A 26,691-nucleotide genomic window follows, 5' to 3' on the forward strand; every position below is an offset into this window, starting at 1 on the left:
TCGATAAATGCAATCGGATCATTTATAATGGAAAACTGCGATATATACCTCACTCTCGATCATGTTGCCCGATTTCTTTTGATCTTGCAATAGTGTATACAAATGCGTGAAGCGATTTGCAGTTACGAGTACTTGGGAGTGTAACCTACGATATTCATCATAGTTCGCGTTGAACTCTTCTTTGTAACGCCTTTTCTGTTCCGGGTTGCTTATTGTTGTATATTCCCTGGACAAATGATTTTACATAAATATTGTATCAATCAACAAATTACATTAAATTAACTTGTAACAATCTATGAAAAGAACACCGTTTTTCGTTGTCGTTTAAAATTACTTCCGCAAATTAGTAGTAATCGATAATGTAGCTAATATACTCACGTGCGATAGTCGACGTATTGCCCGGTACTTCCCAACCTTTCGAATCCATCAGTCGGCAGCAAGATCGCAGTGGTACCAATGGCATTATCGGTATAAATAGGAGCGCTAGAGGTTTCACCGTAGATACCTGCATAACTAGTGATACTACTTCTATTCCTGAATTCCCTCTCTCTGTTTCTCTCTTCTCTCGCGCCTCGACTCCTATCGCTCCTGTCTCTCCTGTCGATGTGGTCAATCATGTTGCTCGCAATTTCATTGGCCATAATGACACCGCCGTCGTGTCTATCCCCATTCGGATGGTGGTTGCCCCTTTCACTATCATCAGGCGACAACGGTGTCAAGCACAATGATCGATTGGAGTCGTTTGGAACTGCGGTGATAGCGGAGACTTCACTATAGACGTTCCCAGTACCCCGCAGTACGTCACTATTTGCTGTCCTTTCGGCCCGGTATTCGATGCGGTTGATGCTGCTGCGTTGCAATTGCTGCCTCGATTCCCAACCGTCGAAACCGCTACCGCCGTTGTTACTATTATTACCATCACCACTATTGCTGTTACCACAACCACTATTAACGCTGGTGGTACGATCGACGATACGGTCGCCACCAGCGGTTGCACTAACACCACTGTTATTATTACTATAACTGCCGCTGCCTGATAGCCTTTCGCCAGCAGGGATGAAGGAGATAGGCTCGGGTCTCTTATAGTGCGATATCCGCGGCTTCTTCGTTGGTAGTCCGTCGTTACCCTGATAGTATCCTGGTCTCTTGTTACTAACCAAATTGGGCGGAGGTGCCGTGATAGCCGGCGGTGAGCCCGCATGAATGGAATTGGGCGACTGACCACTGCCTAAGAGTGTAAACATATACAAAAGATGTGTTATTTAAAATAAAGCTTCATATTTATATATGCAAATAATGTGTTAGTGACTAGTACACGTACCGCTGGAACCGCCGTCGCTCGAGCCGGGTGGAGTAAGGTTTTGAGGTTTCCGCCTCCTCAACATTGTCCTTTCCTGCTCGGTATAGAAAGGCCAATCCTCCTGCACATCGTTCCAGATGTGCCTATACAAGTGATACGTGTTGTCACGCATGTAAGCTACTTGCTTTAGAAGCGTCTGCATGACGGGTCGCTCTCGTTCTCTCAAACCCTCTGGAATTTGTCGATATATATATATAAATATTGTCGACTATTCCGAGAAATTGAAAAAAATCTGGAAATCTTGAAATCTTATTTTACCTTTTTTGATGCGCTCGTAAAGCTCGGGCTTTTTATAGGGCCTCAAAGCAAGAACATGGATAAGTCTTTCCCTATTGCACAGAAAAAAAATTCAAATCGCATTAAAATCTTTTTCTAAGAGATATCAACTTTAATAAATTTTCCTACTAATTTGTGCATTGAGCATCCAATTTGACTAGCTTTCGTCTCATTAATCTACAGAAAATTATAGCTCAATTTATATTATAGCTTAATTTGCGAAAGATTATAGCTATGTTTAGCTTTCTCTGTCTTTGTTTATCTTTTATCGGAGCATGACTTATTCTCATGCTCTTATATCGAAACACTTACTTAAGTGGCCTGCGCATAATGTCAGAAACTGGTTTTTTCTCTTGATTGTGAGCCGCCGATAGATGGCTACTATTATTATTACTACTATTAGCGATCGGCTTGTTGGTTGAGGCTTTGGGCTGACTATTGCCGGAAGTTGGAATGCTCATCGTAGATTCCCGATGCCTTGCATACGATGACGGAGGAGGTATTGTTCTTCCGGTTCCTTTCACTTTCACCTTGCGTCCGATATCTGGACCGTTCGCCTTAATCACCCTCGTGCTAGAGCAACATAATTTCCATAGAAATAAATGAAAATGCAGGGTTAGGAAAGTTGCTTTACAAGTCACTTGTAATTTACTTTTTATTATGGAAATTAGGTACAATTATTATAGTTCGGCTATTTTATTTTTTATGTTATATTTCATCATTTGCTTCAATTTTGTATTACTTTTTGTATTATTCGATTTCAATAACAAACAGATAAGGTAATCTAAAAATTAACTTAGAAATAACTTATAAAATAACTTCCAAACCCTATGAAAATGTATGATATTTTAATGCATTATTTAATTAAGTAAAGTTAAAGAATTGGAAAAAATTAGAAAAAAAAAACAATTAAAAAAAGAAGATAAAAAGTATGTTCTTATTTTGACTTATCTAAAAATATTGGTATAAAAAAACCTATATATTTCTAATATATTTATTTAGAGGAAATATAATAGCATAATTTATTTCGTCATGTCATTCGGCAAGGATGGCATATTCGTAGCGGCGAATCTCTCATTTTCCATGTATTCATGTACGAAACGGTCTTCGTGCGACGAGCTACACTTTTATTCATACAATTAATACAATTTGCAACATCACTGACATAGGGGTCCGATCGATTGTCTGATTATGCAATTTTCTTTGACGTAAACGGTGCGTAAGCGCACGCCATGATAGAGGCACTGTAACGATGAAGAGAGGCGGAAAAGGGTTCAGACGTGATGAAATCGCACTTGTGAGGCGCTCTTAGCCTTGGCCGTGACGATTAAACAAATTAGCTGTAGGCGGTTTAGAAATGGAATAATAGGAGTCCCAGAATAGGCTAAGTCGAACGGACGGGCAACACGAATTAGACAAAATTACGGATATTGTCTTGTATTGATGTATTTATGTAGCGAAGGATAAAAGGTGACTGCTCCGAAATTGAATGAATGAGTCTGGTAGTACCAAGCAACAGACAGCATTGTTGTGATTGTATGTCGCTAAATATAGCATCACCTGAAGAAGAGGAAACATTCCACGAAATAGGAAACTTCTTATTAGTCGATGATGCAGAGATTTCAAATGAAAATGCGCGAAGCTTTATTATTTATTACATTATCGAATCTTAAAAATCCATTTGCAAAAATTTGGATAAAAAAACATCCGTATTTTCTGACAATAAAAGTTTTGATAATTTTAATAAACGATATTTTTTTTAATAAGCGATTTCTTTTAATAACCATTTATTCTGTCAATGGATGCAAACAACTCACTTCTATGATGTATCTTCTATACGTGTCTCTGAATATATTTAAAAAATCCCAGAATATTTGTAGATAACGTAAACCCCACCCATGTGCTATTATTCAAGGTATGTCCGTCAACTAAAAAGTACATCCTCGGGCAATATTCTACAAATTCTCACGATATTGCAGGGACGTATGCGCGCACGAGGCTACCTCGTAAATTCCTTCGTGAATCGCACGAACGTCCGTTAGGAGACCGTATCTACAGGCGAAAGTTTGTAAGAGTAAAAAACCACGAAGCAAGGATTATTTACGATTCCGCGGCGCTTCGCGGAGGAAAGTCCTGAAAATGGAAAGAAAGGAAAGCGGTCGCGTCTTTCCAAAAAGAAGAGAGATCCTTCGCCCGGAGGATCGAACGGTCGCCGACGGCTGTATGTTCCACTCCTCAAGGGAATATCCTTACCATTTGTTCTTGTTATTCTCCTCAACGACCGCCATTCTGTGCCTGGTGGTCTCGTAAACGTCATCGTTTGCCTGTATCCGCATCTTGTATGGTATAGCGCCGAGGCTCTCGAGGCTTCTATAAGAAAGAAGAGCAAGAAGATAATGAGAAGATAAAAAGAAAAAAATAATAAGAAAATGACAAGGATCAGGATAAGAGGCAATTCTTTAAGCTTCAACCCGCATCTTTTAATAAATTAATGAACAAGAGTACACGGAAAAAGATCGATTTTTAAAGTATCTTTTAGCTAAATATACAGACTGAAAATAAAATTATAAAACTTAAGTATGATGAGCAGTGCTGCAATAAGGTTTGATATTCTATAGCAACTAGTTTGAGCTTCCGACAAATTATTTCGATGGTCCAACAAAATTATTTTGAAATCTGTATCTAACAAAATTTTTACTATGTCAGCAAAATTGTTCTTTCAGTATATATAAGATATAAAAATATATAAACAGAAGAGACGCGACTCTTGATTTTGCCAAAGTATTATTAGTAGGTTATTACTAATATCTATTACTGGTTTTTTATTACTATTATCGTTATTGTATTTATTGATGATACGTTGTATTATATAATTTATATGTATGCCTTTATACGATACATTATGTCATATATTTATACGCAAACACGTATATGATATATCGGTTTATTGTTACTCGGAAAATAAAGTAAAGTAATCAGAAATGAATCAACGAGCAAATCGAAGCTCAATTTATCATTCGCCATGTTACGTTTTTAACATCAATTCGTCAAATCACCGGATCATAGTAGCCAGTATTACTGAATCGGTTCTGCTGACGCAAGCATAACCGTCCACGAGTGTAGTCACCAGTAGTAGTCGACACCTGCTAGCTCACTAACAGCGCTTTAGTGTGTCAAGTTGCCGCGATAAAACCACCTGTTCAAGGATGCTCCAAAGTTTTTACGTCGCTCGATTTAGATTGCGGATTACGTTACGACGCTTACGATGGAAGATTACTCGAAATTACCGTATCGAGTACCGAGTCCATTCACCGAGACATTATTTCTCTGTATATGTTATAGCGAATCTGATAGCCACTGTGACGTACATAAAAGAAAATTGTCTATCTATCTAGCTTTCCTACGAACGCTACAAAATATAATAACATCGAGGAATTAGACCATCAAATGTTAACAAATAATAGACGTAAAGCGATTTATCTCGCGATTCTTAGCTTCGAGTTTCTCTTGTATTCGGATATTTTCATATCGATATGCTGAACGTACGAATGTAATACATAAAATATCTCGCAAGCTCTCGTTATACCGTAATAATCAATACGTACTTAGGGCCGGTCTGTTGAGCAAGCTCGAAACCACCCTGGGAACCCTCCATGTCCTGGCTGCTGGAGACGCTAAAGGTGAATCTGGCCACTCCGTTGATGGATGGAATGCTGAGATGCTGAAATCAGAAGGCAGAGCGTGCGTGTTAGTCGTCGTCCTCTTAATAAGATCACATTAAATTACAAAACGACGATCTATGCGGCGGTGTATAACGTCTCTGTGCGTATAACGTCTCTGCACGGATCTGCTGTATATATATCTCTTTTTTTTCTCTTATAGCTGCAGATATATACCCGCCATATATAATACATGAAGTTCACCTATGTATCTGTTCAGTTATCTATTTAATGTCTGTTCCACTGTTCGTCAATTTCACTTATTTCTCTCTTTATTTCTTACATAAACTAGAAAGTTTTACGAAACAATAATGTTTTCAACGTGTGCTTTTAAATTTAATTCCACTCAAACTAACTTTTAACTAAATAAAATATTCATATGGGCATTTTCTCTAATTTCAGCATATATTCAAATCAATAAAGTACATAATGTCGCAATACTTAAACGCTAATATAGATTTAATTCGTAATAAAAACATATATTTTCTGACGTTAAGGAATATATGGGTTCTTGGAACTTACTAAAGCTTTTGTGTTGTTGGTTTTATTTTTTTTAATTTTTCAAATTTAAAATTGTAAAAAATAAAATTGTGAAATGCAAAATTACTTCAAATCGTTGCTAAAAATTAGGAAAAGTTCCAGGATCACCAGGATGTTTATCCATCCACGTGTTCCAGTTAAATAAATAAAACTGGTGCAAACGTCGTCAAATATTAACGTGAGCAGATAGTAAAATGACAAGGGTGCGATTTGTTTATTGCCGCATAAGTGAACCGATGACATTTATGCGTTTTATATTAAATTATATGGACCGAACACCGTCGAAGTATAATATATTCGCGATAACGTCATTTATATCGAGCGACAAGTCTCGGCTCGTTTGCGCTCCTCTCTCGCTCGCTGCATGTGCATTGGGCACGAAATCGATCCCCGATCGACGTTGCGAAACGAGAACGTTGCGGCGATGGGAGCGCAAAGCGTGTCGTCGTTTGCGGAATTAGCGCGTAATTCGCGCAATCGCGGATAGCTGTCCCCGACGACTACCGATTATCGTCCGACGTTGAATTAGACCGAGGAGAAGATAATACCGGCGAGCGGAGCGCGCGTCTAGAAGTAAACAGATCCTAATCGGATTGTCGCCGGTAGCACGACGGTGGCATTTCGATGACGCCGTCAGATTATAAAGGAATTCGAGCGATCTCGGATCGATGTAGCCGCGTTAAGCGCTAAGTGCAAAGGGCAGCGAGTATAACTTTCAGGCCAGATTTCGTGACGGTGACGGGAGAGTAAATTCAACTGTGGTTTAATCTTCCCTTTGAAACGCTATTATACTGTTCCAAAGAGATAATAAAATATTATTAATAATAGTAAGATTGGAAATAATGATCTCGTAGGCTTAGGACGCTCGCACGGAATGTAAGAGATTCGGATTCGATTCCGGGATTCCCGGCCGAAGTAATATTTTTCGCAATAAGTTTATTAGATTTTTTAAGATTAAATTTGGGAAATTTGAAAGCATTGTTAATATTTCAGATTAATTGTGAAATTTCGACAACAATATCGGCACGCAATTATAATTTCTAAAATTATTCATTTAAATGAATATATATAATAGTTCAACATCTTAACATTCAGATTATAATGGCGCTTCGTATTTAAAATAATGTACCTAAAATATTATTATTTTTATATTATTTTTGTAGACTCAACCATACACGAAAAGAATAATTTTGCTAAAATATCGAAAAAAAGCTAGATCCGAAGATAATTTTATTGGATCATCAAAATAATTATGTTAGATATCTCAAGCATGAAGAGCAATGCTGTAAAAAGTTTCATTCTATTTCTATTCATTCTAGCAAGCAGTTTTGAACATCTCACATAATTATTTTAACGGTCCAACAAAATTATTTTCAAATTTATATCTAATTCAATTGTTAGATATTTCAATGAAACCGTTCCTTAGTACACATACTGTCATTAAAAGTCTGTTTATGTTCCATTTGATTCACGTTCTATTTTGCGGTTAGTTTTTCTTTCTATTTTTGATCTGTTCCGTGTTTTTGCTGTATGATTTATTTTACCTTGTGCCGTAATTGTCTTGTTTTTATTGCAACATATAAAAGTAAGTATAAAAAAAATGTAAATGCAGTTTTGCTGCTGTTTTATTTTTTACAAACATATGTTTTTATTTATGCTCTCCAATTAATCCAATTTATCTACAAATCAATTTTGTATATACGCAACAAAGTATATATTATCTTTATAAAGAGGAAAAAGAGAAAAAATTTTGCCATTGCCAACGTTCGATATTTTATATATCGAGAGCAAATGCAAATGTATTTAAATAACAATAAAAAAATATATATACATGCGTTTCTCATATTTATAACAGCATGTACTATATATATATATATATATATATATATATATATATATATATATGTGCAATGGCCTTTAAATAATTCTTTCCTTAATAAACGAGTTAATGCAATATTATCTTGCATTAACAGACAGTATAGCGAGTGAAGTAAAAATACGTGTTTTTAAAAGCCTGGGAGTATAATGAGAGTAATATAATATAGTAAGTTGTACACACAGAAAAATATAATATATATACTATATGCAAATATTATAATAATTATTTGTTTCAAGTATTTCAAATTTATATATATATATATATATATATATATATATATATATATAAAATGTACCATCCTGAAAGTGCTCCTCCTAAAGTCAACGATATTGATTACCAAAATAATTAGAAGTAAATTTGAATAAACCTCAACGATTGCTGTAGAATTGGCCGCGATTGACGCAAGCGAGATCTGCGTGACCTTTTTTCGCAAATCAATTTCATCGAACTCGATCAAGCGCAACTGATCGTTTCGCAACCTTTGCGTATACCACCCCTCCGACTCTCGTTTCTCATTCCTCCCTCGCCCTGCGTTGTTCTACTCTCCTCCCTTTCTCCGCGTATTACACATACGAAATATCTTTTCCTTTTTTTCTTGCATAATTTTTACGAACGAAGTAACGCAACAATTGCGGGTACATAATGTCACTGTAATCCATAATTTGGATTAGAGAACATTAACAGTGATTGGACATCAGAGTGATTTTGATTGGTCTACCATTTTTTAGCATTTGCATTAATCGGAACAATATAACACATACCTTTTCCTTTCTCGAAAATAAACGACATTCTCTGATGTGATTCTAATCTGATAGAATTTCTAGTTGAGAGGTTTTATTGGGCTGGATGTGGCATTACTGAGGCTCCCTTTTAAGAAAGGACTTCTGTACTATTATGCAACAAAACACAAACTGGATCCCCTTTGAAGTCTACTCGCTCAAGTTTATTACATCATACTGAGACTCAACTGAGTTTGAAATCTACGAGAAGAAAAAAGAATAGAAAGAAGAAGGAGAATCAACCTCCAATTTAGATGTAAGAATACAAGGGTGTATATAACATTGCGCATAATAACGACTGAATTAATTTGACTAATTTCTGATTAGTTACAAAAATTTGAATAATCGTATTGTTGTACACCTGATATTTTTTCATCATGAGTTTGAGAAACGGCAGCGAAATGACAAGACAGGACGAATCGATAAGGATGTTCTAGTCACGTGGCGAGAAGGCCGACATGCGTAGGCGAAATGTAGATGATGATAATGATGGTGATGACGATGACGAGACAACACACATAATGCTAGCGTACGTAATACTACTTGAGAAGCAGCGAAGAAGGGAAGGCAAACACTTCTCTCTCACGGGCATTCGCGTATCGAGGCCATAGGGGCTCTGCGAGCTATCTCCCTCCCTTTTACTCCGATAGGATGGATATATACCGCTGTCGTTGTTGCCGTCTCTTAAACGAAAGGTCGAATCGCACGAGAATGCGATATGAAAGTTTTGTGAAGGGAACAGCGCGACGGGGTGTAACCGGGAGCGCTTATTTAAATTTCACTGCGCGCACGGAAGGAAGGACGGCCGGTTTATCTGTCTGGTTTGTTTGCCTGGCTGGACCTGTCTCGTCATAGCTATATCGTCCAAGATGAGATTCGCGCGAGATCCCATTGTGCGAGTCGTAGTACAAGTATCACCATAGGCCAACCGGTTTGAATTCTCACGCCGTCGTTCAAATACATGGGAGACTCGAGATCGCATGAAGATCTCTCGATTAAAGGGGGTTACTCGGAGATTATCATCCTTAGACGAACCTCGGTGGGGACAGCAATCCCTCAATCTTCTTCGGAACTCGAGAGAACTTCTTTCATTATTCATAAGCCTGTTCGATTTTTCTAATTACTATAGCAGTTTAAGTTCGTAATATTCGTATCGAAAAGTTTAATGCATAGCTGTAATATCATACAATTCTGTTTTTATCTCATATTCCAGTAGCCTGTTTTAATGGCATTTTAATGAAGAATTCTGTTAGCAAATCTACATGGAAAGAATTTTGCTATCTACAAATAACTATCTAAAAATTTAGCTATTAGGTGTTGGAATTAATTCGTAGCGTTTTACAAGTGATGGGAAGTACTTTCATTAATGTATTTTTTAATGCTCATGTGAAATAAATAACATTCTTTCATTAAAAAACGCTACGAATTAATTCCAACACCTAATAAATATACAGATCTAAAAATAATTTAGTTTGGGACATTAAAATAATTATGTAGGATACTCAAACTGATTGCTAGAATGTCAAAACTTGTTGCAGTGTTGCTTATCATGCTCGAGATTCCAACACAATTATTTTGATAGTTCAAATTATTTTCAGATCTGTATATAGATAACATTTTAAACACTTCAGAGAGCCAAATCATCTTTTCCATATAATTTTAAACAATAACAAAAAAAAAAAGAACAAGACACGTCATCAACCTTGTATTAAGGAAAAACCTGGATTACAAATTAATCAGAGAATCCACGGATCAAAGTTTATCAGGTTTCTTGGTATTATTACGTATAACGTCATTGAGCATTGAGAAACAATCATACTCTATTGATCATTTGTGCCGCGCATATACAAGATGTGACGAATCAAACAATGTGCAAACACCTCTGCTTCTACCTCTTATTTAAATTCTCTCTCTCTCTCTCTCTCTCTCTCTCTCTCTCTCTCGATATTGAATTGCATTTTTCGCAATTCAAGTAATGCCAATAGAGGAATAATTTCAATCACCGACGATTTATTTCAGTGCGGCTTTCCACGAATGGTACAGATAGTAGTAGATCGCCCACCTACTCGCGTTGCCAGGTTGGGATTATTTCGGTTCTTAAGGCCGCAGCTGAACGAGCAACGAACGAACGGTAACTGCCGCTCGTTGCATTTGTAACATTCTTGCGTGTCATGAGTCGCCGCCGACGAGTCACATCTCATCGCCTACCGTTGTGTCGGATTATTATACTTGCGAGCAGCGAATCATGAAATTAAATATAAATGAATGAAAAAATATCAATACATTTAAGTTCACCAAAGAATCGTAATATCTGTTAATACATTAAAATTTTATCTATTTAATCAGAAAATATTTGGAGATTACTTAATACTTTTGGAGATTATCTAGTACTTTATTCATCGTTTTGTTGTTCCTTTTAACAAATCTTGCACGATTATTGTTCGATTTATAATATTAATGCGTAAGTTTCACGTAAATACTGAGAAAAAAATGTGTGAAAATTTTAATAAATATTTATTTGACTAAATAAACATTACTTTCAGTAAATCTATATTTACTAATTAATATGCTAATTAAACATTATTTTCATTATAATCAATTTATACTTACTCAATAATAAAATGATAGTTAAGTCAAATTAATGGTTTTTGTATCAAGTACAAAACACAGTAGTACTATTTACACTGAAAAAAAATCTTAATTTCATGAAATATCTCTGTGCATTAAAAAAAAATTATTTCTTTCATCATTGAAAATTTCTTTGAAAATACAATATCTTATTTCTTTGAAAGTACGGTATCTTATTTTCAAAGAAATTTTTATTGATCCAAAGAAATAATTTTTTGGAATATGAAAAAAAAAGATATTTCTTTAAAATTAAGATTTTTTTTCAGTGTAAATATATCTTTATATTTACCTAGCAAACATTTAGTTAGTACTATTCGAACAAATTATTAAAATTTAATATAATACATTTTTTCAATGTATCGTTTATGAATAAGAATATACGAAGAATGCGCCACGTGACGTTGACTACCGTAAGCAAAATTCCGGAGAATCAGAGAGCTTCATCTGGCATGAAATGTCTGTGAGTTCGCAAATCATGTGTAATTGCATAAATATCATCGTTTATAAATAAGAATATCCAAATAATGTATATAAAATATTTACGCAAACTCACAGCCTTGATCTCGCTTAATGCTTATGAGATTTCGAATAAAAAACGATAAGAGAAAAAGAGACAATAGACGCATTATGTTAAAAATTATGAGCAATTACAGTCGTCACTCAGCCGCTGACGCGAAATACGATGAATTTACTAATAAGACTTATCTTTTCAATTTACATGCCGCCGAGCGAAATATTCTAATCTTGATTTATTATTATTATTATTATTATTAAATTCGTCGTAATTTCGCCGCGTTATATTCGTCGTTCGTGATTAAAATCGTGTAATCAATGATTTATGAAGAACATCCAAAGCAGAAAAATATATTTTTGCTTGGCTCCAACGGCTTATTTACAGATTTTTAAATATGTGTCGCATGTGTTTGCGATAAAGAGAAGTACAGAGTATCGCTTTCAAGGGAACAACCGTCGCAAAAAGATGGATATTAATAATAGACTTATTTATTTCTTTATGTTGAACGTTATGTCTGGAATGTTGATATATGCCGTCCAGTTCTTTGAAGAATCGGATAAATAAGTGCGCACGTCATACGCATCATGGAGTCGACGACTGACACGTGTGTAAATAATAATCTGGCATACGTCATTGGAAAAAGATAAAATGACGCGTTTTTATTTGAAAAATGCGATCGACATTGAGAGACAACTTCGAGAGGATTTCCTCGAAGACGTGTTGCGACGCGTTTAAAACGAAAAATACCGAAAATCTTTTTTCATTAATTCTTCTATCAATACATGGATCCATATCGAATTTTAAACAAGAAGAATATTTATATTTTTGTACAAATTTCAAATATGTACCAATACGAGTCAGTACAGGATGTACATGTGTATATGAATTTATTAAATTCTCAATATAATCAAATCAAATATGACAATAATTTAATAATAATAATAGTAAACCTTCTAACTTCTCATTCTAAATCAGCATGAGAACAATTTCAATATATTATATAATATATATATATGAATTTCGTTATAAAATCTTAAAAACCTAACTTTTCGAACAACAAAGAAGTTTTGTACAGACTTTATCTTGTTTTCTTTTAGATTTTTAGCAAGAACTTTGGGAAACACGTAGTAGTGAAAAGCTGAAAAATCATGCATTGATAGAAGAATTAAATAAAAAGTGTTCTCCCTTTACGTAGTATTAAAAAATAAAATTTTATTTCACATAATGAATGCTTTAAGAGAAGATTAAATTATTCGTTCAGTATATTTCCCAATCGTTTATGTCTGTTTACAGAGATTTTCGTCAAACATTTTTATTAATTCCCTCAATATTTGTTTTTTTTTCTTCCGCCATAAATCTGATGTACAATGTGCTTTTAGCTTCCTGTCTCTTGCTCTTTATTTCTTGCCTTTTTGCTTCTTATCCTGTGTTTTCTATTTCGTCTAGCAGAGATTAAAGTTGACGAACTTTGGACGAGACAAGAAATACGTGACAAGAAACACGATGTTGTCAATGAAACAATCGCAAAGAGGGGAAAAAGGTAAGAAATAGGAAGGAGGAAAGGATACATTGTAGATCAGGCTTTAAAGTCTTTTCGTTGGAATATTCTTAAGCGTCGGATTGGTTCCGAACGGAGAACAACCGGTCAACTGCAACGGCCCCGCGGCGTAATCGATCCTCGATCGGATGCGAGAGGGCAACTTTCACTGGGTAACCGGTGTCAACCGGGTATCACAGAAAAAAAAAAAGAACCGTGTATGTGGGTGAGAAACGTGCATGCAGCTGTACATGTGTTGAAGCAAATGTGGATGCACACGCATAAATTCATAACGAATTAGAAAAGCATGAGCATGAAGCCGGTGCGAGCCGACCTACGATATCGCTTATCATGGCGAACACATGATGACCTTAAACACGTACCTTGGAAACGCACGAGCAACGCTCGTGCATAGGTACGGGGTGTGTGGGATTGCCAGGTGCATGATTTTAAATAATTCAAATGTATCGCGTGTCCGTACTTGCAGGGATATTAAGTATTTCTACTCTAATCTCGGTGCTTACTGTCTAGCGATTGAAATTTCTCGGCAATCTGTAGCTCCTAAAACGAAAAGAATGGCTTTTACCTAAGCATTCATTAAGAACTTAACTAGATAAAAATTTCAAAATACCTAATTTTGTTGAATTATCAAAATAATTAGCTCAATCTCAAGAGGTAAATCGCTGAAGGCATTGCGATGTACAGATTTGGGGCATCACTTAAGAAAATTACAGGTATACTATAATAAGCGGTACGAGGTTACGCATTACTAGGGCATTAATGGGTACAAAAAAATTGGGCACTACTTGGACATTACTGGACATTAGCAGGCATTGATGTGCGTAATTTTGATCAGCGGTTTACCTCTTACTCGAGCTGGTTTCTAGAATATCGGAACTTTTTGCAGCATTGCTTAAGTCTCCTACGTAATTATTTTGATGGTCCAACTAAATTATTTTCAGATCTGTTATCTAGTTAAATTTTTTGATATTTCAGCAAAATCGTTCTTTTCGTGTAGCTGGTCTCCGTCGTTGATTTCTCTCATTCAATCATTTTTATTTTATCCAATTAATTTTTATCACGCGCATTTTCATTTATTTATTTAGAAAAACTGAACACGTTCTATTATTAGGAAAGAGAACGGACGAAATGTCATTCATTTGTTTTCCTTTAAACGAGGAGAATAATTTCAACAAATCGATTCCATCAGGTTGAAATGTTTCAAGAACCTGAGACAATTCGTTGTTGCCTCAGGTGGGAAAATACACCGATGCTTTTTCGCAGCCGTATCTCTACGTGTTCAATGGTGAAACAGAAATGAGACGAAAGATAAGCGATGTATCCGAGAAACCGACTGTCCCTGGCTCAGGATGCAGCTCCATCTGGCACAAGGTCATCAACGTCATCGTATCGGTGCCCCTTTCGTCTGTGGGAAATAAGAATTAAAAAAAAAAAAAAAAATATGCGCGTACACTATGCGCTTCGGTACAACCGAACCAATCGGTGACCTCACCATCGTATTTTTGTTTCTCCTTTCTCTCTCGAATCCCTCCTCTTTGCGCCGCCACCTTGCTCTGCCGTTCTTCCGAACACGCATACATACGCACACCTATACATACACACACATCACACACACACATCACACACACACACACACACACACACACACACACACACACACACACACACACACACACACACACACACACACACACACACACACACACACACACACACACACACACACACACACACACACGAGCCATATACATATAAGTGACGTTAATTAACTAACTCCGCCGACCGCGAACGGTAAGCACGTTCGATTCGCACGCGCATCGACGGCGCAGAAAATAAATCGCGCTAAGTGAAAGTAACATTGCGCCGGTTTCGCGTCGACGAATCGTCGATTTCGCGTCGCGTACAATCGGATGAAACTCGAAATGTCAACGTATTTCTGAAATAATCGAGAGAGATCCAGGAATCTGGAACAAATCTTTCAAGTAAAATAAACGTAAATTCTTCGAACGTACGATCCTCACAAAAGTATGAGAAATGAGAATGTACAATAGTATATTATAGGAATTTATTTCAGGTACCAAGTTTCTTTTGTTCGTCGGCTTTTGGACATTTTTACGAGCTATGTCCATTCCCAGAGTTGTAAAAAGGGTGGACGTTGAAATAATGCTAAAGGAAGTGAAAACCTGTTTCCTTTCCGAATTATGTGAACATGCGAAATATCATATCCGTTTATTCATACTTCTGTTCTGTGAATCCGATAATTACCTCATTTTTAAGACGGTGATTACGCGCGATAAATTCTACTGTTGGCGGGTGATAGTGCTTCGAAAGTTCACGAATTAAAGCTGTGTTAAGTGAAAGCCGCGCAGGATTGCGAAACCCGGTAGCGTGCAAAAAATTCGTTGTGAAGACTAGATAGACTTTAACGAAGTTACCGTTTTTTTTTACCGCAAAAAATCATATTGTTACGTCAATTAATACTACTGCTTAATCCGTATTTACGAAATGCGCTTACATACACGCCTTTGTTTCGTATTAAATAAATACGAATAAATTTCTTCCTCCAATTGCGAAAAAGATATCAAACAATGGATCGCGAAAGATAACAAAGTGCTTTACTGAATACTTTCGCGAACCTTTATGAAGATATGGATTTTCAAGATGGGTCGTAAATATCGTATGTAGTAGATCGGCTTATAGCTTTTATCGGCTGAAGGAAAAATATATCGACTCACAAAATGTTTTATACAATAAAAGAACAATTTTGCTGAGTATCTAATTAAAAATTTAGCTAGATACAAATCTGAAAATAATTTGTTGGGCCATCAAAATAATTAATAATATGTAGGAATTTCAATGTTGCAAAATGTTTTGACATATTAACGACCAATTTGAGCGTCTTACATAATTATTTTGATAGACCAACAAAATTATTTTCAGATTTGTATCTAGTTAAATTTTTAGCCAAAAATCTGTTTTTTTTTCCGTGTATGTACCCTGTTATAAATTCATATTGTTAAATTGTACACAATTTTGAATTAATTTTAACCATTTCTATAGGTCGCCATCCTACACTGATAATGAGAAAAAAATGTTTGGTATTTGTAACTATAATTACATATTATAATTAAGATTGTAGTAATTGGTATAATATTAGTTAATATATTAATAATAATCATATGTATAATTCTAGCAATAAATGTATAAATTTAAAATGACTATAATTACAGTTATTATGAGCATAAAAATAGTCGAAATTACCATAAATAATTCAAATTATTATAATTTTATACTCATTTTTTGCGAACAACTTTATTTTTTATGATACAGTGAATGTAAACAATGTATGTCGACAAGAATCTAACGTTACATTATAAATTGAATTGTATCGATATGTAAAACAAATATCAGATCACGAAGTTATTTTCCATTGTCAATTTTAGTGCACCCATAGAAAGGGTGCTTTCGATTCCAACACAACAAATAATCCGTTTGCAGTTGTCGTCGCGCGTATACAGATGTTACGCCTTTCAACGTTCGTGTAAACGATAGAACAAAACCATTCCTGGTGGGGCTTCCGGAGACAAATCCAGGGGACATATCGTTAAGCGTTACAATTCCGCCTGATTCCCACTCGTTGATATTACCAAAGCCTCTTCCGCCAGGGTTAGACGGCTCGTTAGCCTCTTTAATTATTCAACGCCGACGACGTCTCTCCTGGAGAGATTTTACAACCGCCATGATTTTCCGAAACGACGGCAATATCCGCCACACGTGCCGTATATTGCCTGTTGCGAACGTATAAGACTCGAGTCGAGGACATTCTACGTTTGGAACTTGCAATGAAAACACAGAACAACTACACAGAATATAACCTTGTCTAAAAATACTCCTGATAATCGAATCTTTTCCGTTTGCAAAAGTACGTTGCAAATATAGTTCGGATATACTTTATATACTTTATATTGACCACTAGATATCTGTGACGATTGTAAGACGATTGTAAGATATCTTGTGGAAAAAAAAGGAGAATAATAGATTTCTTTGATATGTACTCGTACTCGTGGAAAGACTAATGAGTATGTCTGGATTGATACTCAATGATGATTGATAATTCACTTAGAAGCTTCACTCAAACATCGGAAAAATTACATAATTAAAGCCGCAGCCCCAAGTTCTTCAACTTTGCGACACCAATTTATTCAGCGGGCCTTCGCGGAGAATTGTTTGTTACGCGTCGATGATCGTCGTTATGCTAGTGTAGTGCGTGAAATTATAGCGATTCGTGAGAGAAGATTCGTCTCGTTGCGACGCAACATATTTAATTGTATTGTGAAATAGTCGAAAGGAGCTTTCCCCTCCTTCGTGCAGCGTTATTTAGAATTTTCTAATTGCAGATTAATAAAAAGCCGATAAATAGCTAATAGTCTCTCAGCTGGTTTTTTTTTTGCGCATCTCTTTATAGTCGATTACGTAAACTTCGAGACTCGCTCGTTTGCAAATGGAGGAACACTTACTAACGATTATGAAATTGACATCGCTAAAAGTTAATCGGTGCCACTACTTCTAAAAGGATGAAAAGTAATGAGTGCATCTTGCCGGAGTGCATCAATGAAGGCATCTTGATGTAAAAGAAAGCTTTAAATTTTTATGATTTTTCTGAATTTTTATGTAATGCGTTATGAATTGTTTGTAAATCAAATAAAATTTTAAAATAAAATTCACTTTTGTGTATAAATATTTATTAAAAATAATTTTAACTATATTATTTACAGAAAGAACGATTTTGCTAAAGGATCTAGAAATTTAGATAAATACAGATCAGAAAATAATTTTGTTGAATCTTCAAAATAATTATATAGAAACCTTGAATAAGGCCACGAAAAGTTTTGACATTCTAGTAACCAGTTTAAGCGTTCTACATTGTCTAATAAATTATTTTCAGATTTGTATCTAACTAAATTTTTGGATCCTTTAGCGAAACCGACCTCCATGTTTTCAAGTATTTATAAATAACCGTTATTATATACTCTCTCAAAAGATGGATAAAGATTGTGCTCTTCATAAGCAATAAATTAGAACGTTTCTTGCGTGATTTTATTTTACAAAGAAGAAATAAAAATAGCTCTTCAGAGAAGATTAGAGGACACACATTATAGTGTAGTATTTTTTAGAATATTTATGAATATCCTAAATTTAAAAAAACGTTGTTTTTTTTAGCTTTTGCTAAAAAATTCTGAATTTCTACTATTGTTTTGTTTCGTATTTTTCAAAATGGTGAATAGCGAATTGTTGCAAGCAATGATTAACAAGAGGCGATTTACAATTAGTATTCTTCACCCGAGAAAGACCTAGACCTAGTCAGACGGCAATTGCCTAATACAGCGTCACAAATAATTCGCGGAATTGGGTTAGAAAGTTCCTCGCAGCCTTCAGTCGATCTCCGTCTCTGTTTCGAGTGAAAACGTTGATTGATTACGTCGCGCAAAAATTGCGCGTCAAAAATATTTAACAGCGCTCGTGAGTCGTTCGCGTATCTTTCTTCATTGCTTTCTAAACTTAAAATTCTCGAAAAACTTCTTTTAGATTTATGTACAAGCTTTACACTTCAAAGCGAAAGAATTATTAAAATTCATAAATTGTAATATTAACAAATGTTAAGCAATATTTTAGTTATTTTTTTAATATTAAAATATTGTAAGGTAAAAAAAAAAAATATCAAGATGCTGAAGATCGATAAATCATTACAGAGTTAATTAAATAACAAGAAAATAATCTATTTTTGGTCAAGTGTTTTAAGATGCTAATGTGCATCATTATTAAATTGGCCATCAATGTAATTTATGATGATATTTCCACCGTCAGACTATGATTGTATTTCAAATCCGACAAATCGATCAACGCGCAGTTTGTAGAATTGAAAAATTTTATTTGTAAATGTATTATATATAAACACAAGAAAATCTTTTATTGTTAAGAAACGTGACTTAATTTACTTTCTTTCTTTTAAGTTATCTCTAACAAAGAAAATTTTCTTGATAATCTCAAAATATACTTATTGTAAATTTAAAAAAAAACTCATTATTTATATTCAAAACAAGAATTTATTTTCTTTTGAAGAATATTGTAAAATAGATCGAAGAAACGACTTTATATAATAAACAAATTGAATTTGTTTTAATTTAATAATCTTGTTTGAAGTATTAAACTAACTAGGATTTAGAAAATATATTTTGAACAAATTTGATGCTTGCAGTAAACTTATGATAGATTTTAGATAATTTTTATTAAATATAAAAATTGTTGAAATACTGTTTTTGAAAGTAATTATTACTTGCGTATAGTATGCATTTTTCTGTATGAAAAATTTTTCGTTATCAAGTACCAAGATCCGCTTCAATCCGGCTAAAAATAAAGGACTCTCTTATTTGATTTATTTATCAGTCTGAATTTCACTTGTATTATAACTACGGAGTTACATGCAGTTAAGTACACACGCGACATACGGACGAGCGATTCGTCGTAATACCGGGTGCTAATTAATCGGATATGCTTGTCGTCCACGTTCGATGTTCCTGGCACGTCGCCGATCATAAAGTGTGCGAACGAAACGAGCGATCTTGATAATTACAACGCTAATATAAGCAATAGCAGGCGTGATTACCGACTGATTCGCAGAAAGCGACGTAAAGAACCGTTTAATTTGCACGTATTAGAGCACACATATTTGCACCTTATCGCACACGCACGAAGATAATTGTTATCTAAACTCGCTCTCGCGGAGGCATTCTCGCAAATTATCTCGCGGAAAATCCAAGACACGTGATCTTTCTTTTTACAATTAGCACGCCCGCGCAATGTCGTATCTATTAATATCTAACGACATTAATGAATTCCAGCGCAACCGCATCTAAAAGAAAAACTGCTGCTTTATCGCGCGGGTTAAATTTTTATTAATCAATTTTTAATTCATAAAGAAATGAGACACGTAGACGATTAATTGTCGAGTTTTTAGATTCTTTTAAATTTCAATACTTCGAACTTCAGATTATTTCCAAGCCTTTTGAAAGGAAAGTGGATTAAATTACTCGTTACATTGAACTTCTCCGTCTCTCGCTGTACTTTCCAGTTCTTTGAACTCGTATGTCATTCGCGACGGAAGGCAGCGTGGTCCGGAGGAAAAGCAGACGCGATCTCGATCGACGGGGGGTTCAGTTGGTTTGAAAGAGAAACTCAAGATACGAGCACCGACGATCGGTCGATCGCTCGACTCGAAATCGCGTAGATTCCGGTGCGTTCACACGGAACGGATTATAATGCCAGAGGAGCTGCTGGTTTCCAAGCTTGTTGAAATCCGCGTCCTTTTGGCGCGGGTGCGCCGCGAAAAACACGTCGACGATCAGCGATTTCAAATGCCATTGAGTCAACCACCGGTGGCACCTCGCGCGAGCCGATGACTCAGAAATGCATTATATTTATAGGCGTACTTCTTCGTATTACTCCGCGAAGAGGCGGGGTGAATCACGCATCGCGTCGTTACGCGAAATCTCGCCGCGCATCCATGTCGTACCCGTTTTCGTCTTTTCCTCCTCCACCTCGTTGACCCCAGAGTAATGTGGTTAATTGTGGATAACGCGATTCGCAACGAAATGATTGCTGATCGTCTCGGTCTCTCGCGCGTAAATTTATCTCTTTCGGCAAATATAATTGTCTGTATAATTTTCATTCGTGTATATTTATTTAGGTGCATAATCACCTAACGTTACGTATCGGTCTAATTATTTATTGCTCACGCGACAACCAGCTCGTGACGATGACGATACTGCCATTAATTAGTGTGTCAATAGGTTGCCGATTCCAATCGCGCACGAGGTGTTCAAAATCTGTATTTTATTCACGATGTTTAATAAAAAAAAAGAGGTAGATCTCTAAAGAAAAACGTTCCATATATTATCTAACGTTAGTCTCGAATTATTTGAGTTAAACTAATTTTTAATGCATCTTTGATCAGTTTTTTTTTAAAGAATATTCTTTAAAAAAATAGTAAATTTCTAAAAAAAAATATCACAAGTTTAAATATTTTTAGATACGTTAATAATATCAATTAAGAATATTGCGCTGGTAATATTTCAACGAATAAATCATGTAGATATGTAACAATTTTTCATACATTTCGTGAGGTTTTCCGATTTGTTTGAAGAAGCGAGATTTTTAGTGAAATTCACGGTAGTTATTCCTATATCGTTCAGTTAAAAAGGTGATTGAACGTCGTGTACACGTGAACAACGCGTGTTATCTGTCGTAGCCCATTTAAATTAAAGTCACGATAAGAATAAAACGAAAAAGCGCGCAAATATGTTAATGGGGACAATGTATGTCAAAGAACTACCACGGTTACGTGACTCACTTGAATTAAAAGAGCCGTCGACTCCGGGATCCCACAGACATTGCCGCGAAAAACAAAATGTAAATGTCAGGATTATTGTTCACTTAGGCGGAAATAATGAAAGCCGACAATACTTTTATCGCTCATGTTGATGCGAATAGCAGAAAGAGAGAGTTACTTTCATTATCTCCCCGTTACCAAATTCTTTCAGACGTCAGGCTACTTAAACTAAACTGGATATTACAAATACTTTTATTTGTCATTACATACCGAATAAAAGAACTCGAAATGTATATAATTGTCATACAATGCGTAAAAAATTTTAAGATTATCGTCCGTTGAAGGTACGGTTCTTTATTTGTCGTGTACAGGATACAAAAGAGTTTGTATGACAAAGCTTTGTATGTTTATCAAATCATTATCCAGCTAATAGCTGGCGTTATTTATCGTTATTTTAACATCAAAATGGATAGTAATATATTTAAAAAAATAAATACTAAAGAATATTAGTCACATCTTATTAAGTATTAAAAAGACCAGATTTCCAACAGTTGACCGTTCTATTCATTGGAATTTATTTGAAAGATGCGGCTATCAGTGATGATAGAAATTCTATAATAGAGTTTAGTTGGAGTGATTTTGTTAAAATCCCACAAGAGAGGTAAATATATATATAATATTCATGTATATTATATATATATATATATATATATATATATAAAATATACATAATAAGTTAAAATAAGATCATATGTATAATGTACATATATATATATGATCTCATTGTAATTTATACTGTTTCACTCTATAACTTTAATTAAGATCATAGTATGAGGCATTATATTATGTTATAGGATCTCTTGTTGACGCCATTCACGAAGCGCATCAAAGTTTGTATCAAAGCTAAAGGAGGCTAGTTTAAATGTTAATTATTTTGAATATCAATTATTATTTTTGATATTTAATAAGATACTAACTGACAGCTCAGTTTGTTTTTTTGTAAATATACGTTATTCATGATTAACACAAAATATTGTGGTCGAACAATTCCGTCACTCTATAGTAAATTATTCAAAACATTTCTGTATAATGCCATGACGCTATTCTTTTTTATGCATATTTATTCAAAATGAAAAAGTCTTATCGATCGCTCGAGTGAGCTTGATCGTTTATCGATAAGATTCAGTAATCTCGTCATATGAATATCTATATATGTATGTATAATATAAAAATGTATATATAAAGTTTTATATATACATTTTATATAAAAGCAACGTGAAATAAAAATCAACCCAATGGTATTCAGTGGTATTCAAGATAACATCGAAATGCGCTGAAGAGTTGATAAGGTCAGCGACGTTTAAACAAACAGCCGGAAATATTGCTTGAAATTGTTTCGGCGTAGCTATCTTATCTCAGACTATTTTTTCTTTGTCTCTTCGAGACGTGTTGAGAGACACGGAAACCTTTCGTTATATCAAGCATACCTACGATACTCGCTCGTTATACGGAGAGAATATTCGAATTCAAATGATAATAATAAAAGTACAAAACGAAATCATTGATACACTGACAAACATAACCGACAGACATTCGTTAAACGCATGTGAATCGTGAGAGAAGAGATTTGATCACCTATTTTATTCGCTTAACTTAAAGTCTAAGTTGTAATGAAATATACAACGTAACGATATAAAACAAGCCGGTTACGTGAAAAAGAAACGCACGGTTACTTAATTATGAGGTGAAACTAGCGCGGTAAGTGTCCCCTTTTTTTTCTTCTTTTTCCACTCCTACGAATATCGATATAAATTGCGATGCGGTCACATGATAATGCAAAGCAAAAGTAATAATAGAAAAATATGTGTATATATATATATATATATATATATATACACACATACATCGATGAACTTTCGAGAGGTTAAGAGGATTCGACGCGTCAGTCGAAGGAAAGGCACTTTGCAATTCAATTCATGTCGATCCCGCTGAGCCTTATGTTATTTTGTCGGCCTTGCAACACGATGCATGCATCCGTTTTCCTCCTTTGACGCCAGGAATCTTTCATGGAAAAACGAACAGCTCGAAGATAACCAGCTAGCTGACCAGCTAACTACTGACCAGTTCAGAAAAATCCGGGATTTATAATAATAACAAGCTATTAATAGCATAAACTGGCGAGTAAAAAGCAATAATGAGAAAATACCCGTCAGAAATACCCGTGAAAGTAAAGCTTCAAATGTCACGATAAGGCATCGGAAGATAAAAAAAATACGTTCGTGTTGCAAGAGTGTACTGAACAAAGTATAAAAATACAAGATAACCTTTGCAACCGCGATAAATAATTGTGATCACGTAAATAAAATTAACCAACACAATATGAGATTTTTAAATCGGGAGGCAGGACCAAGCAGAGAGAAACGAAGTGCGACAAAGTTGAAAAAGAAAATACGTTCTTTCTATTTACGAAAGGCCGATGCACCTGTTACAATCTGACAACAGCGGCGACATAATGAACAATATGTTTAGTCTGAGTCTGAGATTAAATTACTTCCGACCGAGCTGTAAGTTGTAACATCAAACACTGTTTCCATTTCAGGCTTATCGATTCAAGCTGGCAATACCGTATGTGTATGTGTGTACATATATGTGTGCATATGCTGCTTATGTGTATTATTTTAAATCGTGTGCGTGAAAACGTCAGATAAATCTGTGTGTGTGTGTGTGTGTGGGTGTCTGTGTGTTACTCGACTTGAGAGATATATTGCTCAGATTCGTGTGCATGTCACTTCCATCGTGATCGTACACGTAAATTAATAATACGGAAAGAACAGTTTTGCTAAAGGAATAATTTAATTACATCATTAAGAGGCTGAAAGACCCTCTCCCCTCCTATATCTAATTTATTTGATATTTCTGAAATATCTAAAAATTTAGCTACGTAAAGATCTGAAGGTAATTTTGAACTACCAAAATAATTATGAAGGGCACTCAAGTTGGTTGCTAGAATATCAAAATTTTGTGCAACATCGTTTATTATGCTCGAGCTTCCTGCATAATTATTTCAATGATCTAACAAATTATCTTCACATCTGTATCCAGCTAAATTTTTTAATATTTCTGCAAAATCATTCTTTTCCTGAACTCACAAGGAACTTTCCTGCCAAGGAAGTTGCGCCAGCAGGCGATAACGCAATTCGTATCGCCGGACTTACGCACGTGAGCGGGTTGTGCGTACATAGAGCGAGAAGTTTCCTCTTATCGAAATCTTGGCCAAATATACACTTATTTTTGTGCGAAGAACGATAGTAAAACTCACCCGCCATCGCCAATCGTCGAGCTATCTCACGCTTTCTGTCTCGGTTTTGCCGGCGATAATATTCAACGCCGTTCACATTTGCATCAGGCCATTGCAACGAAATGCCAACGAATGCTGATCACTGGGGAGGTCCCATATATTATTATTATTATCACAGTTGATAACCATCGTTGGGGCTTCCCAATTTTTCATCCAATGTACATTCCTCGATGGATCGTCACGTAATAAGAGAACTCATAAAAAAAAGACTCCCTTGTTAAATAGACGATTATATTTTAACAGTAATATAATGTAATATTCTAAATATATGCTAAAAAATTGCAATTCCTCAAATAACTTTTCTCATCAATAATATTAGGTGTTGGAATTAATTCGTAGCGTTTTACAAGTGATGGGAAGTACTTTCATTAATGTATTTTTTAATGCTCATGTGAAATAAATAACATTCTTTCATTAAAAAACGCTACGAATTAATTCCAACACCTAATAATTTGTTCATTTTTACCGTGTTTCACAAGATTTCCAAATAATGTAAAAATAAAAAAAAAATAAAGACCGGTATTCATAATTGTACCTTATATTTAAGACCATTTCAAGTATAGTTTTAAGATATCGCGAAGCAATCAGAGGGCGGTATTAATAAGACATTACTAGATGGTTTTGCCATAAAAACGAACTATGAATATCTGTGATGATTTATGACATTTTAAGACTTTTGAGACGGTCTTAAATATAAGATTCTATGAATACCGGCCAAAAGTTTGTATATAAACCAACTGTTATTTATTGTTCGAAAAGTGAAGTATTTGAGGCATATAACAAAATTCACACAAAAACATAAACATATTTTAAATTCGGTACCCGGATATCCATGTATTATAATAGAAGAATTAAAAAGAGAGTATAAGTTTCGCGCACAGATATAATTGCTAACCACGAAAAATCTACGATTACTTCTGCATGCGTAATTTAACTGCATTTGCAATCTCGCCAAATCAAACGCGTTACGAACGTGATTCTTGGCCGGTTAAATGAGTCTCTTGATGAGACCGTGAAAAATATCGGGTTCGTATAGCAGAGGCGTGTCGGCACTTTTCGTTCTCGTGAACATTTCTAAATCAACGTGGCTTCTCGAGCACCTTGTTCTCGGCTTACTCGCCTCGGCAATGTGCGCATATTCTCGGCGTTGTACGCATATTTTCCCAACAAAATATTTTCCTTTGGGACTAAGTTTAGCACAACCGTATTTTCCGGACTGCTGTCCTCGAGAAGGCCTGCGAGGGAAGTTATCCGGGATTCGTCGGAATCCCATTGTTTCAAAGTCGCATCGAGGCTCCTTTCCACTTTTCACGAAACTTTTTTTCCAAGGCGACGGGGACGCCTCGGAATTCTATTCGATAAACGGTTAGCGAGTCCTTTCCAATTACAGCGTGAAGATCTTCGCAGCCGCGTTCCGAACGGAATCGACTTTCCACTTCAACTCGCGAGCTGTCGGAAACTTTTGGATCGTTTCAAATAAATGCTTGTAATGGGATAACCGAAGGAAATCGATAAACCTCTCTAAATTGGACATTATCAGTTTTGTCCGCACAGCGGCGGTAAACCGGATTTAAAAATTTGTCACTGCATACTTTTATAATAGGTATATTCAGGGCGCGAATAAGAGATGTCGAAAAATTGGAACCGGATTTAGAACTCAAGGCTATATACGTTATGCGTCTCGAATAAAAGCG

General features: G+C 35.3%; 1 protein-coding gene across 1 annotated transcript in view; it reads right to left on the reverse strand.

Annotated features, from left to right (window-relative positions):
• Positions 1-26,691, reverse strand: part of Su(Tpl) (Suppressor of Triplolethal) — a 106,216-nt gene that overhangs the window by 14,185 nt on the left and 65,340 nt on the right. Inside the window, exons 3-9 of the mRNA XM_087411445.1 lie at positions 5,242-5,357; positions 3,890-4,006; positions 1,949-2,209; positions 1,619-1,689; positions 1,322-1,531; positions 379-1,228; positions 49-226 (exon numbers count right to left, since the gene is read on the reverse strand). Of these exons, the coding sequence (XP_087267571.1) occupies positions 49-226; positions 379-1,228; positions 1,322-1,531; positions 1,619-1,689; positions 1,949-2,209; positions 3,890-4,006; positions 5,242-5,357 (1,803 nt within the window). The remainder of the gene's footprint in view (positions 1-48; positions 227-378; positions 1,229-1,321; positions 1,532-1,618; positions 1,690-1,948; positions 2,210-3,889; positions 4,007-5,241; positions 5,358-26,691) is intronic.

Source organism: Acromyrmex echinatior, chromosome 11, assembly GCF_024713525.1.
Source record: "Acromyrmex echinatior isolate Ae372 chromosome 11, ASM2471352v2, whole genome shotgun sequence".
NCBI classification, from domain to species: domain Eukaryota; kingdom Metazoa; phylum Arthropoda; class Insecta; order Hymenoptera; family Formicidae; genus Acromyrmex; species Acromyrmex echinatior.